Below are 15,419 nucleotides of genomic sequence, written 5' to 3' on the forward strand. Positions count from 1 at the left end.
AGAGTTTTAATCTATACCAGAACCCCATGTACTGTTGTCCTGTACAGAGAGAGTTTTAATCTATACCAGAACCCCATGTACTGTTGTCCTGTACAGAGAGAGTTTTAATCTATACCAGAACCACATGTACTGTTGTCCTGTACAGAGAGAGTTTTAATCTATACCAGAACCACATGTACTGTTGTCCTGTACAGAGAGAGTTTTAATCTATACCAGAACCACATGTACTGTTGTCCTGTACAGAGAGAGTATTAATCCATACCAGAACCACATGTACTGTTGTCCTGTACAGACAAGAGAGTTTTAATCTATACCAGAACCACATGTACTGTTGTCCTGTACAGAGAGAGTTTTAATCTATACCAGAACCACATGTACTGTTGTCCTGAACAGAGAGAGTTTTAATCTATACCAGAACCACATGTACTGTTGTCCTGTACAGAGAGAGTTTTAATCTATACCAGAACCACATGTACTGTTGTCCTGTACAGAGAGAGTTTTAATCTATACCAGAACCACATGTACTGTTGTCCTGTACAGAGAGAGTTTTAATCTATACCAGAACCACATGTACTGTTGTCCTGAACAGAGAGAGTTTTAATCTATACCAGAACCACATGTACTGTTGTCCTGTACAGAGAGAGTTTTAATCTATACCAGAACCACATGTACTGTTGTCCTGTACAGAGAGAGTTTTAATCTATACCAGAACCACATGTACTGTTGTCCTGTACAGAGAGAGTTTTAATCTATACCAGAACCACATGTACTGTTGTCCTGTACAGAGAGAGTTTTAATCTATACCAGAACCACATGTACTGTTGTCCTGTACAGAGAGAGTTTTAATCTATACCAGAACCACATGTACTGTTGTCCTGTACAGACAAGAGAGTTTTAATCTATACCAGAACCACATGTACTGTTGTCCTGTACAGAGAGAGTTTTAATCTATACCAGAACCACATGTACTGTTGTCCTGTACAGAGAGAGTTTTAATCTATACCAGAACCACATGTACTGTTGTCCTGAACAGAGAAGAGAGTTTTAATCTATACCAGAACCACATGTACTGTTGTCCTGAACAGACAAGAGAGTTTTCATCTATACCAGAACCCCATGTACTGTTGTCCTGAACAGAGAGAGTTTTAATCTATACCAGAACCACATGTACTGTTGTCCTATACAGACAAGAGAGTTTTAATCTATACCAGAACCACATGTACTGTTGTCCTGAACAGAGAGAGTTTTAATCTATACCAGAACCCCATGTACTGTTGTCCTGAACAGAGAGAGTTTTAATCTATACCAGAACCACATGTACTGTTGTCCTGAACAGAGAGAGTTTTAATCTATACCAGAACCACATGTACTGTTGTCCTGTACAGAGAGAGTTTTAATCTATACCAGAACCACATGTACTGTTGTCCTGTACAGAGTAGTGTTTTAATCTATACCAGAACCACATGTACTGTTGTCCTGTACAGAGAGAGTTTTAATCTATACCAGAACCACATGTACTGTTGTCCTGAACAGAGAAGAGAGTTTTAATCTATACCAGAACCACATGTACTGTTGTCCTGTACAGAGAGAGTTTTAATCTATACCAGAACCACATGTACTGTTGTCCTGAACAGAGAGAGTTTTCATTTATAGACACATATCAGCCTCTATCCCAAATGTTGGGTACATCTTAGAGACAAGACAGCTTCTAGTCCAAATGTTGGTTATATCTTAAAGACAAGACAGCTTCTATCCCAAATGTTGATTATATCTTAGAGACAAGTCAGCTTCTATCCCAAATGTTGATTATATCTTAAAGACAAGTCAGCTTCTAGTCCAAATGTTGGTTATATCTTAGAGACAAGTCAGCTTCTAGTCCAAATGTTGGGTACATCTTAAAGACAAGTCAGCTTCTATCCCAAATGTTGGTTATATCTTAAAGACAAGTCAGCTTCTAGTCCAAATGTTGGGTACATCTTAAAGACAAGTCAGCTTCTAGTCCAAATGTTGGTTATATCTTAAAGACAAGTCAGCTTCTAGTCCAAATGTTGGGTACATCTTAGAGACAAGTCAGCTTCTAGTCCAAATGTTGGGTACATCTTAAAGACAAGTCAGCTTCTAGTCCAAATGTTGGGTACATCTTAAAGACAAGTCAGCTTCTATCCCAAATGTTGGTTATATCTTAAAGACAAGTCAGCTTCTAGTCCAAATGTTGGGTACATCTTAAAGACAAGTCAGCTTCTAGTCCAAATGTTGGTTATATCTTAAAGACAAGTCAGCTTCTAGCCCAAATGTTGGTTATATCTTAAAGACAAGTCAGCTTCTAGTCCAAATGTTGGTTATATCTTAAAGACAAGTCAGCTTCTAGACCAAATGTTGGTTATATCTTAAAGACAAGTCAGCTTCTAGTCCAAATGTTGGTTATATCTTAAAGACAAGTCAGCTTCTAGACCAAATGTTGGTTATATCTTAAAGACAAGTCAGCTTCTAGACCAAATGTTGGGTACATCTTAGAGAGCGATTGAATGCCCCTGATTCCGCATGTTTTTCTGTTGCCCATTAAGAAAAAAGGAGATTTCAGTCTTGAGGGTGTTGTTGTATGTGTCAGTTCCTGCTGTTTCCCCCCCATGAGACGCCACAGGAACAAAGACAGTAACACTTCCTCATGAGACGCCACAGGAACAAAGACAGTAACACTTCCTCAAAATAGTCTAAGAATTTAATCAAATATAACTCAAGAAATCTGTCATTAATTTAGACTGGGTTTTTTTTTTGCAGAGGAGATTTTAGTCGTGCATTTTATATCTGTCTATAGTATTTGGTGCAGTATTTCTCAAGTTAAAATAAAACGTGTGCCGTGTTTCCTTGGTGTAAATCCGCTGTGATGCGGGGTGCAGGTCTGTCTGTTCTGCACTAGGATTGGACAGAGCGCAATCACCTCACCTGTTCATTAATCCAGCATTATTGGACACAGTGGGCATTGTGGAAAACAAAACCCAACCCTTCAAGTCCTGACCAACTCTTGTACTCAAATTTACAGAACTCTTGTGACCAAAAATAAACCTACTTACACTTTTAAGGACATTTTTGGTATTGACTAATATGGATGTTATATATTACATATTATATTATGTTATATAAGGCGTTTTCAACCAGAGAAGTTGGTTCCACAGTTCAGTTGTACTTTTAAAGATCCACTCCGACAGAGCTACAGAGGTTCATTGTCTTCTGTAGAAACCTCACCATGAGAAGGACCATCTCCTCCTTGGGTACAGGCTCCAGGTCGGGAACAGCAAAGGCCTCTGGGAACGTGTTGCCCCGAGCCAGGGCCTCCGCTGCCTTCACCGTGGTGGAGAAGCAGTCTAGCCACGCCCACTCGCCGGGTGACCAGGTACAGGTGGCTGGCTCCAGGGGACAGAGGCGGAGGTGGGGGGGGACGGGAGGGGAGCACAGGAGCTGATCCAGGTGTAACCCCACGGCCAGGGAGGCCAGGCACTGCATGTAGGGGCTGTGGACTAGCTGTTCTCCACACACTACGTGGGGCTGGAGGACCAAACAGGAAGTACACATTTAGACGTGGGTGTTATAACATATGTTATCGTAACCGATGACTACGATAAACAACTACGATTAAAAAAGGAAGTAGGTCGGCTTTTAGACAGTTATGATCGAATGAAACTGGGCTGTCATTTACTTTCAAATAACACACACACACACACAGAGAAACAAGCAGACACACACACACACACACTCACGCACGCACACGTGCACACACACACACTCGCACGCACGCACACGCACGCACGCACACACACAGGCACACGCACACAGGCACACACACACGCACACGCACGCACACAGGCACACACACACACACGCACGCACACAGGCACACACACACACACACGCACACACACACACTCGCGCACACACACACTCGCACCCACGCACACACACACACACACGCACGCACACACACGCACACACACACACACGCGCACGCACACACACACACACAGGCACACGCACGCACACACACACACACAGGCACACGCACGCAGGCACGCACACAGGCACGCACACAGGCACACACACACACACACACACACACACACAGTACCTTCTCGTATGAGTACTGCTCCTGCAGCATAACAGGCAGCCTCTCCAGGAAGGCTCTCATGCAGGGAGCTATGTTCAATCCCACAACCCCCTGTTTCTTCAGCGCCGTCCGGCAGGTGGCTAGCACCTGGTGAGAGGACATGAAGTCTGTCGAGCAGTTCACCACCAACACATCCTGAGAACAAAGACAACAACAGAACCATGAAAGTCGGCCGAGAGTCAAATGCATATAAGAAGCCGATTTAAACTGTACTGTAGTATCCTCTAGTCAGAGTTGAGTCAGTCCATACTGTAGTATCCTCTAGTCAGTCCATACTGTAGTATCCTCTAGTCAGTCCATACTGTAGTGTCCTCTAGTCAGTCCATACTGTAGTATCCTCTAGTCAGTCCATACTGTAGTGTCCTCTAGTCAGAGTTGAGTCAGTCCATACTGTAGTATCCTCTAGTCAGTCCATACTGTAGTATCCTCTAGTCAGTCCATACTGTAGTATCCTTTAGTCAGTCCATACTGTAGTGTCCTCTAGTCAGTCCATACTGTAGTGTCCTCTAGTCAGTCCATACTGTAGTATCCTCTAGTCAGTCCATACTGTAGTATCCTCTAGTCAGAGTTGAGTCAGTCCATACTGTAGTATCCTCTAGTCAGTCCATACTGTAGTGTCCTCTAGTCAGAGTTGAGTCAGTACATACTGTAGTATCCTCTAGTCAGTCCATACTGCAGTATCCTCTAGTCAGAGTTGAGTCAGTCCATACTGTAGTATCCTCTAGTCAGTACATACTGTAGTATCCTTTAGTCATAGTTGAGTCAGTCCATACTGTAGTGTCCTCTAGTCAGTCCATACTGTAGTATCCTCTAGTCAGTCCATACTGTAGTATCCTCTAGTCAGTCCATACTGTAGTATCCTCTAGTCAGTCCATACTGTAGTGTCCTCTAGTCAGTCCATACTGTAGTATCCTCTAGTCAGAGTTGAGTCAGTCCATACTGTAGTATCCTCTAGTCAGAGTTGAGTCAGTCCACACTGTAGTATCCTCTAGTCAGAGTTGAGTCAGTCCACACTGTAGTATCCTCTAGTCAGAGTTGAGTCAGTCCATACTGTAGTATCCTCTAGTCAGTTCATACTGTAGTATCCTCTAGTCAGAGTTGAGTCAGTCCATACTGTAGTATCCTCTAGTCAGTCCATACTGTAGTATCCTCTAGTCAGTCCATACTGTAGTATCCTCTAGTCAGTCCATACTGTAGTGTCCTCTAGTCAGTCCATACTGTAGTATCCTCTAGTCAGTCAATACTGTAGTATCCTCTAGTCAGTCCATACTGTAGTATCCTCTAGTCAGTCCATACTGTAGTATCCTTTAGTCAGTCCATACTGTAGTATCCTTTAGTCAGTCCATACTGTAGTATCCTCTAGTCAGAGTTGAGTCAGTCCATACTGTAGTGTCCTCTAGTCAGTCCATACTGTAGTATCCTTTAGTCAGTCCATACTGTAGTATCCTCTAGTCAGAGTTGAGTCAGTCCATACTGTAGTGTCCTCTAGTCAGTCCATACTGTAGTATCCTCTAGTCAGTCCATACTGTAGTATCCTCTAGTCAGAGTTGAGTCAGTCCATACTGTAGTGTACTCTAGTCAGAGTTGAGTCAGTCCATACTGTAGTGTCCTCTAGTCAGTCCATACTGTAGTATCCTTTAGTCAGTCCATACTGTAGTATCCTCTAGTCAGTCCATACTGTAGTATCCTCTAGTCAGAGTTGAGTCAGTCCATACTGTAGTATCCTCTAGTCAGTCCATACTGTAGTGTCCTCTAGTCAGTCCATACTGTAGTATCCTTTAGTCAGTCCATACTGTAGTATCTTCTAGTCAGAGTTGAGTCAGTCCATACTGTAGTATCCTCTAGTCAGTCCATACTGTAGTATCCTCTAGTCAGTCCATACTGTAGTGTCCTCTAGTCAGTCCATACTGTAGTATCCTCTAGTCAGTCCATACTGTAGTGTCCTCTAGTCAGTCCATACTGTAGTATCCTCTAGTCAGAGTTGAGTCAGTCCATACTGTAGTATCCTCTAGTCAGTCCATACTGTAGTATCCTTTAGTCAGTCCATACTGTAGTGTCCTCTAGTCAGTCCATACTGTAGTGTCCTCTAGTCAGTCCATACTGTAGTATCCTCTAGTCAGTCCATACTGTAGTATCCTCTAGTCAGAGTTGAGTCAGTCCATACTGTAGTATCCTCTAGTCAGTCCATACTGTAGTGTCCTCTAGTCAGAGTTGAGTCAGTACATACTGTAGTATCCTCTAGTCAGTCCATACTGCAGTATCCTCTAGTCAGAGTTGAGTCAGTCCATACTGTAGTATCCTCTAGTCAGTACATACTGTAGTATCCTTTAGTCATAGTTGAGTCAGTCCATACTGTAGTGTCCTCTAGTCAGTCCATACTGTAGTATCCTCTAGTCAGTCCATACTGTAGTATCCTCTAGTCAGTCCATACTGTAGTATCCTCTAGTCAGTCCATACTGTAGTGTCCTCTAGTCAGTCCATACTGTAGTATCCTCTAGTCAGAGTTGAGTCAGTCCATACTGTAGTATCCTCTAGTCAGAGTTGAGTCAGTCCACACTGTAGTATCCTCTAGTCAGAGTTGAGTCAGTCCACACTGTAGTATCCTCTAGTCAGAGTTGAGTCAGTCCATACTGTAGTATCCTCTAGTCAGTTCATACTGTAGTATCCTCTAGTCAGAGTTGAGTCAGTCCATACTGTAGTATCCTCTAGTCAGTCCATACTGTAGTATCCTCTAGTCAGTCCATACTGTAGTATCCTCTAATCAGTCCATACTGTAGTGTCCTCTAGTCAGTCCATACTGTAGTATCCTCTAGTCAGTCCATACTGTAGTATCCTCTAGTCAGTCCATACTGTAGTATCCTTTAGTCAGTCCATACTGTAGTATCCTTTAGTCAGTCCATACTGTAGTATCCTCTAGTCAGAGTTGAGTCAGTCCATACTGTAGTGTCCTCTAGTCAGTCCATACTGTAGTATCCTTTAGTCAGTCCATACTGTAGTATCCTCTAGTCAGAGTTGAGTCAGTCCATACTGTAGTGTCCTCTAGTCAGTCCATACTGTAGTATCCTCTAGTCAGTCCATACTGTAGTATCCTCTAGTCAGAGTTGAGTCAGTCCATACTGTAGTGTCCTCTAGTCAGTCCATACTGTAGTATCCTTTAGTCAGTCCATACTGTAGTATCCTCTAGTCAGTCCATACTGTAGTATCCTCTAGTCAGAGTTGAGTCAGTCCATACTGTAGTATCCTCTAGTCAGTCCATACTGTAGTATCCTCTAGTCAGTCCATACTGTAGTGTCCTCTAGTCAGTCCATACTGTAGTATCCTTTAGTCAGTCCATACTGTAGTATCTTCTAGTCAGAGTTGAGTCAGTCCATACTGTAGTATCCTCTAGTCAGTCCATACTGTAGTATCCTCTAGTCAGTCCATACTGTAGTGTCCTCTAGTCAGTCCATACTGTAGTATCCTCTAGTCAGTCCATACTGTAGTGTCCTCTAGTCAGTCCATACTGTAGTATCCTCTAGTCAGAGTTGAGTCAGTCCATACTGTAGTATCCTCTAGTCAGTCCATACTGTAGTATCCTTTAGTCAGTCCATACTGTAGTGTCCTCTAGTCAGTCCATACTGTAGTGTCCTCTAGTCAGTCCATACTGTAGTATCCTCTAGTCAGTCCATACTGTAGTATCCTCTAGTCAGAGTTGAGTCAGTCCATACTGTAGTATCCTCTAGTCAGTCCATACTGTAGTGTCCTCTAGTCAGAGTTGAGTCAGTACATACTGTAGTATCCTCTAGTCAGTCCATACTGCAGTATCCTCTAGTCAGAGTTGAGTCAGTCCATACTGTAGTATCCTCTAGTCAGTACATACTGTAGTATCCTTTAGTCATAGTTGAGTCAGTCCATACTGTAGTGTCCTCTAGTCAGTCCATACTGTAGTATCCTCTAGTCAGTCCATACTGTAGTATCCTCTAGTCAGTCCATACTGTAGTATCCTCTAGTCAGTCCATACTGTAGTGTCCTCTAGTCAGTCCATACTGTAGTATCCTCTAGTCAGAGTTGAGTCAGTCCATACTGTAGTATCCTCTAGTCAGTCCATACTGTAGTATCCTCTAGTCAGTCAATACTGTAGTATCCTCTAGTCAGTCCATACTGTAGTATCCTCTAGTCAGTCCATACTGTAGTATCCTCTAGTCAGTCCATACTGTAGTGTCCTCTAGTCAGTCCATACTGTAGTATCCTCTAGTCAGTCAATACTGTAGTATCCTCTAGTCAGTCCATACTGTAGTATCCTCTAGTCAGTCCATACTGTAGTATCCTTTAGTCAGTCCATACTGTAGTATCCTTTAGTCAGTCCATACTGTAGTATCCTCTAGTCAGAGTTGAGTCAGTCCATACTGTAGTGTCCTCTAGTCAGTCCATACTGTAGTATCCTTTAGTCAGTCCATACTGTAGTATCCTCTAGTCAGAGTTGAGTCAGTCCATACTGTAGTGTCCTCTAGTCAGTCCATACTGTAGTATCCTCTAGTCAGTCCATACTGTAGTATCCTCTAGTCAGAGTTGAGTCAGTCCATACTGTAGTGTACTCTAGTCAGAGTTGAGTCAGTCCATACTGTAGTATCCTTTAGTCAGTCCATACTGTAGTATCCTCTAGTCAGTCCATACTGTAGTATCCTCTAGTCAGAGTTGAGTCAGTCCATACTGTAGTATCCTCTAGTCAGTCCATACTGTAGTATCCTCTAGTCAGTCCATACTGTAGTGTCCTCTAGTCAGTCCATACTGTAGTATCCTTTAGTCAGTCCATACTGTAGTATCTTCTAGTCAGAGTTGAGTCAGTCCATACTGTAGTATCCTCTAGTCAGTCCATACTGTAGTATCCTCTAGTCAGTCCATACTGTAGTGTCCTCTAGTCAGTCCATACTGTAGTATCCTCTAGTCAGTCCATACTGTAGTATCCTTTAGTCAGTCCATACTGTAGTATCCTTTAGTCAGTCCATACTGTAGTATCCTCTAGTCAGAGTTGAGTCAGTCCATACTGTAGTGTCCTCTAGTCAGTCCATACTGTAGTATCCTTTAGTCAGTCCATACTGTAGTATCCTCTAGTCAGAGTTGAGTCAGTCCATACTGTAGTATCCTTTAGTCAGTCCATACTGTAGTATCCTCTAGTCAGAGTTGAGTCAGTCCATACTGTAGTGTCCTCTAGTCAGTCCATACTGTAGTATCCTCTAGTCAGTCCATACTGTAGTATCCTCTAGTCAGTCCATACTGTAGTATCCTCTAGTCAGTCCATACTGTAGTGTCCTCTAGTCAGTCCATACTGTAGTATCCTCTAGTCAGTCCATACTGTAGTGTCCTCTAGTCAGTCCATACTGTAGTATCCTCTAGTCAGAGTTGAGTCAGTCCATACTGTAGTATCCTCTAGTCAGTCCATACTGTAGTATCCTTTAGTCAGTCCATACTGTAGTGTCCTCTAGTCAGTCCATACTGTAGTGTCCTCTAGTCAGTCCATACTGTAGTATCCTCTAGTCAGTCCATACTGTAGTATCCTCTAGTCAGAGTTGAGTCAGTCCATACTGTAGTATCCTCTAGTCAGTCCATACTGTAGTGTCCTCTAGTCAGAGTTGAGTCAGTCCATACTGTAGTATCCTCTAGTCAGTACATACTGTAGTATCCTTTAGTCATAGTTGAGTCAGTCCATACTGTAGTGTCCTCTAGTCAGTCCATACTGTAGTATCCTCTAGTCAGTCCATACTGTAGTATCCTCTAGTCAGTCCATACTGTAGTATCCTCTAGTCAGTCCATACTGTAGTGTCCTCTAGTCAGTCCATACTGTAGTATCCTCTAGTCAGAGTTGAGTCAGTCCATACTGTAGTATCCTCTAGTCAGTCCATACTGTAGTATCCTCTAGTCAGTCAATACTGTAGTATCCTCTAGTCAGTCCATACTGTAGTATCCTCTAGTCAGTCCATACTTTAGTATCCTCTAGTCAGTCCATACTGTAGTGTCCTCTAGTCAGTCCATACTGTAGTATCCTCTAGTCAGTCAATACTGTAGTATCCTCTAGTCAGTCCATACTGTAGTATCCTCTAGTCAGTCCATACTGTAGTATCCTTTAGTCAGTCCATACTGTAGTATCCTTTAGTCAGTCCATACTGTAGTATCCTCTAGTCAGAGTTGAGTCAGTCCATACTGTAGTGTCCTCTAGTCAGTCCATACTGTAGTATCCTTTAGTCAGTCCATACTGTAGTATCCTCTAGTCAGAGTTGAGTCAGTCCATACTGTAGTGTCCTCTAGTCAGTCCATACTGTAGTATCCTCTAGTCAGTCCATACTGTAGTATCCTCTAGTCAGAGTTGAGTCAGTCCATACTGTAGTGTACTCTAGTCAGAGTTGAGTCAGTCCATACTGTAGTATCCTTTAGTCAGTCCATACTGTAGTATCCTCTAGTCAGTCCATACTGTAGTATCCTCTAGTCAGAGTTGAGTCAGTCCATACTGTAGTATCCTCTAGTCAGTCCATACTGTAGTATCCTCTAGTCAGTCCATACTGTAGTGTCCTCTAGTCAGTCCATACTGTAGTATCCTTTAGTCAGTCCATACTGTAGTATCTTCTAGTCAGAGTTGAGTCAGTCCATACTGTAGTATCCTCTAGTCAGTCCATACTGTAGTATCCTCTAGTCAGTCCATACTGTAGTGTCCTCTAGTCAGTCCATACTGTAGTATCCTCTAGTCAGTCCATACTGTAGTATCCTTTAGTCAGTCCATACTGTAGTATCCTTTAGTCAGTCCATACTGTAGTATCCTCTAGTCAGAGTTGAGTCAGTCCATACTGTAGTGTCCTCTAGTCAGTCCATACTGTAGTATCCTTTAGTCAGTCCATACTGTAGTATCCTCTAGTCAGAGTTGAGTCAGTCCATACTGTAGTATCCTTTAGTCAGTCCATACTGTAGTATCCTCTAGTCAGAGTTGAGTCAGTCCATACTGTAGTGTCCTCTAGTCAGTCCATACTGTAGTATCCTCTAGTCAGTTCATACTGTAGTATCCTCAAGTCAGAGTTGAGTCAGTCCATACTGTAGTGTACTCTAGTCAGAGTTGAGTCAGTCCATACTGTAGTGTCCTCTAGTCAGTCCATACTGTAGTATCCTTTAGTCAGTCCATACTGTAGTATCCTCTAGTCAGTCCATACTGTAGTATCCTCTAGTCAGAGTTGAGTCAGTCCATACTGTAGTATCCTCTAGTCAGTCCATACTGTAGTATTCTCTAGTCAGTCCATACTGTAGTGTCCTCTAGTCAGTCCATACTGTAGTATCCTTTAGTCAGTCCATACTGTAGTATCCTCTAGTCAGAGTTGAGTCAGTCCATACTGTAGTATCCTCTAGTCAGAGTTTAGTCAGTCCATACTGTAGTATCCTCTAGTCAGAGTTGAGTCAGTCCATACTGTAGTGTCCTCTAGTCAGTCCATACTGTAGTGTCCTTTAGTCAGTCCATACTGTAGTATCCTCTAGTCAGAGTTGAGTCAGTCCATACTGTAGTATCCTCTAGTCAGAGTTGAGTCAGTCCATACTGTAGTGTCCTCTAGTCAGTCCATACTGTAGTATCCTCTAGTCAGAGTTGAGTCAGTCCATACTGTAGTATCCACTAGTCAGAGTTGAGTCAGTCCACACTGTAGTATCCTCTAGTCAGAGTTGAGTCAGTCCATACTGTAGTATCCTCTAGTCAGTTCATACTGTAGTATCCTCTAGTCAGTCCATACTGTAGTGTCCTCTAGTCAGTCCATACTGTAGTATCCTCTAGTCAGTCCATACTGTAGTATCCTCTAGTCAGTCCATACTGTAGTATCCTCTAGTCAGTCCATACTGTAGTGTCCTCTAGTCAGTCCATACTGTAGTATCCTCTAGTCAGTCAATACTGTAGTATCCTCTAGTCAGTCCATACTGTAGTATCCTCTAGTCAGTCCATACTGTAGTATCCTTTAGTCAGTCCATACTGTAGTATCCTCTAGTCAGAGTTGAGTCAGTCCATACTGTAGTGTCCTCTAGTCAGTCCATACTGTAGTATCCTTTAGTCAGTCCATACTGTAGTATCCTCTAGTCAGAGTTGAGTCAGTCCATACTGTAGTGTCCTCTAGTCAGTCCATACTGTAGTATCCTCTAGTCAGTCCATACTGTAGTATCCTCTAGTCAGAGTTGAGTCAGTCCATACTGTAGTGTCCTCTAGTCAGAGTTGAGTCAGTCCATACTGTAGTGTACTCTAGTCAGAGTTGAGTCAGTCCATACTGTAGTGTCCTCTAGTCAGTCCATACTGTAGTATCCTTTAGTCAGTCCATACTGTAGTATCCTCTAGTCAGTCCATACTGTAGTATCCTCTAGTCAGAGTTGAGTCAGTCCATACTGTAGTATCCTCTAGTCAGTCCATACTGTAGTATCCTCTAGTCAGTCCATACTGTAGTGTCCTCTAGTCAGTCCATACTGTAGTATCCTTTAGTCAGTCCATACTGTAGTATCTTCTAGTCAGAGTTGAGTCAGTCCATACTGTAGTATCCTCTAGTCAGTCCATACTGTAGTATCCTCTAGTCAGTCCATACTGTAGTGTCCTCTAGTCAGTCCATACTGTAGTATCCTCTAGTCAGTCCATACTGTAGTATCCTTTAGTCAGTCCATACTGTAGTATCCTCTAGTCAGAGTTGAGTCAGTCCATACTGTAGTGTCCTCTAGTCAGTCCATACTGTAGTATCCTTTAGTCAGTCCATACTGTAGTATCCTCTAGTCAGAGTTGAGTCAGTCCATACTGTAGTATCCTTTAGTCAGTCCATACTGTAGTATCCTCTAGTCAGAGTTGAGTCAGTCCATACTGTAGTGTCCTCTAGTCAGTCCATACTGTAGTATCCTCTAGTCAGTCCATACTGTAGTATCCTCTAGTCAGAGTTGAGTCAGTCCATACTGTAGTGTACTCTAGTCAGAGTTGAGTCAGTCCATACTGTAGTGTCCTCTAGTCAGTCCATACTGTAGTATCCTTTAGTCAGTCCATACTGTAGTATCCTCTAGTCAGTCCATACTGTAGTATCCTCTAGTCAGAGTTGAGTCAGTCCATACTGTAGTATCCTCTAGTCAGTCCATACTGTAGTATCCTCTAGTCAGTCCATACTGTAGTGTCCTCTAGTCAGTCCATACTGTAGTATCCTTTAGTCAGTCCATACTGTAGTATCTTCTAGTCAGAGTTGAGTCAGTCCATACTGTAGTATCCTCTAGTCAGTCCATACTGTAGTATCCTCTAGTCAGTCCATACTGTAGTATCCTCTAGTCAGAGTTGAGTCAGTCCATACTGTAGTGTCCTTTAGTCAGTCCATACTGTAGTGTCCTCTAGTCAGTTCATACTGCAGTATCCTCTAGTCAGAGTTGAGTGAGTCCATACTGTAGTATCCTTTAGTCAGTCCATACTGTAGTATCCTCTAGTCAGAGTTGAGTCAGTCCATACTGTAGTATCCTCTAGTCAGAGTTTAGTCAGTCCATACTGTAGTATCCTCTAGTCAGAGTTGAGTCAGTCCATACTGTAGTGTCCTCTAGTCAGTCCATACTGTAGTGTCCTTTAGTCAGTCCATACTGTAGTATCCTCTAGTCAGAGTTGAGTCAGTCCATACTGTAGTATCCTCTAGTCAGAGTTGAGTCAGTCCATACTGTAGTGTCCTCTAGTCAGTCCATACTGTAGTATCCTCTAGTCAGAGTTGAGTCAGTCCATACTGTAGTATCCACTAGTCAGAGTTGAGTCAGTCCACACTGTAGTATCCTCTAGTCAGAGTTGAGTCAGTCCATACTGTAGTATCCATTAGTCAGTTCATACTGTAGTATCCTCTAGTCAGTCCATACTGTAGTATCCTCTAGTCAGTCCATACTGTAGTGTCCTCTAGTCAGTCCATACTGTAGTATCCTCTAGTCAGTCAATACTGTAGTATCCTCTAGTCAGTCCATACTGTAGTATCCTCTAGTCAGTCCATACTGTAGTATCCTTTAGTCAGTCCATACTGTAGTATCCTCTAGTAAGAGTTGAGTCAGTCCATACTGTAGTGTCCTCTAGTCAGTCCATACTGTAGTATCCTTTAGTCAGTCCATACTGTAGTATCCTCTAGTCAGAGTTGAGTCAGTCCATACTGTAGTGTCCTCTAGTCAGTCCATACTGTAGTATCCTCTAGTCAGTCCATACTGTAGTATCCTCTAGTCAGAGTTGAGTCAGTCCATACTGTAGTGTCCTCTAGTCAGAGTTGAGTCAGTCCATACTGTAGTGTCCTCTAGTCAGTCCATACTGTAGTATCCTTTAGTCAGTCCATACTGTAGTATCCTCTAGTCAGTCCATACTGTAGTATCCTCTAGTCAGAGTTGAGTCAGTCCATACTGTAGTATCCTCTAGTCAGTCCATACTGTAGTATCCTCTAGTCAGTCCATACTGTAGTATCCTCTAGTCAGTCCATACTGTAGTGTCCTCTAGTCAGTCCATACTGTAGTATCCTCTAGTCAGTCAATACTGTAGTATCCTCTAGTCAGTCCATACTGTAGTATCCTCTAGTCAGTCCATACTGTAGTATCCTTTAGTCAGTCCATACTGTAGTATCCTCTAGTCAGAGTTGAGTCAGTCCATACTGTAGTGTCCTCTAGTCAGTCCATACTGTAGTATCCTTTAGTCAGTCCATACTGTAGTATCCTCTAGTCAGAGTTGAGTCAGTCCATACTGTAGTGTCCTCTAGTCAGTCCATACTGTAGTATCCTCTAGTCAGTCCATACTGTAGTATCCTCTAGTCAGAGTTGAGTCAGTCCATACTGTAGTGTCCTCTAGTCAGAGTTGAGTCAGTCCATACTGTAGTGTACTCTAGTCAGAGTTGAGTCAGTCCATACTGTAGTGTCCTCTAGTCAGTCCATACTGTAGTATCCTTTAGTCAGTCCATACTGTAGTATCCTCTAGTCAGTCCATACTGTAGTATCCTCTAGTCAGAGTTGAGTCAGTCCATACTGTAGTATCCTCTAGTCAGTCCATACTGTAGTATCCTCTAGTCAGTCCATACTGTAGTGTCCTCTAGTCAGTCCATACTGTAGTATCCTTTAGTCAGTCCATACTGTAGTATCTTCTAGTCAGAGTTGAGTCAGTCCATACTGTAGTATCCTCTAGTCAGTCCATACTGTAGTATCCTCTAGTCAGTCCATACTGTAGTGTCCTCTAGTCAGTCCATACTGTAGTATCCTCTAGTCAGTCCATACTGTAGTATCCTTTAGTCAGTCCATACTGTAG

At 42.7% G+C, this 15,419-nt stretch overlaps 1 protein-coding gene across 39 annotated transcripts in view; it reads right to left on the minus strand.

Annotated features, from left to right (window-relative positions):
* The window catches only part of herc1 (HECT and RLD domain containing E3 ubiquitin protein ligase family member 1), a 218,697-nt gene that overhangs the window by 40,710 nt on the left and 162,568 nt on the right, over nucleotides 1–15,419 (minus strand). For all 39 annotated transcript variants that reach the window (XR_016492387.1, XR_016492384.1, XR_016492385.1 and 36 more), the window contains 2 exons: nucleotides 4,121–4,294; nucleotides 3,244–3,543 (listed from right to left, as the gene is read on the minus strand). Coding sequence is in view for 35 of the 39 variants with exons in the window: in XM_090223301.1 (XP_090079427.1) it covers nucleotides 3,244–3,543; nucleotides 4,121–4,294 (474 nt within the window). In the remaining 4 variants the exon portion in view is untranslated. The remainder of the gene's footprint in view (nucleotides 1–3,243; nucleotides 3,544–4,120; nucleotides 4,295–15,419) is intronic.

The sequence above is a fragment of the Oncorhynchus mykiss genome, chromosome 26 (genome assembly GCF_057628025.1).
Source record: "Oncorhynchus mykiss isolate SJ-2025 chromosome 26, ASM5762802v1, whole genome shotgun sequence".
NCBI lineage: Eukaryota > Metazoa > Chordata > Actinopteri > Salmoniformes > Salmonidae > Oncorhynchus > Oncorhynchus mykiss.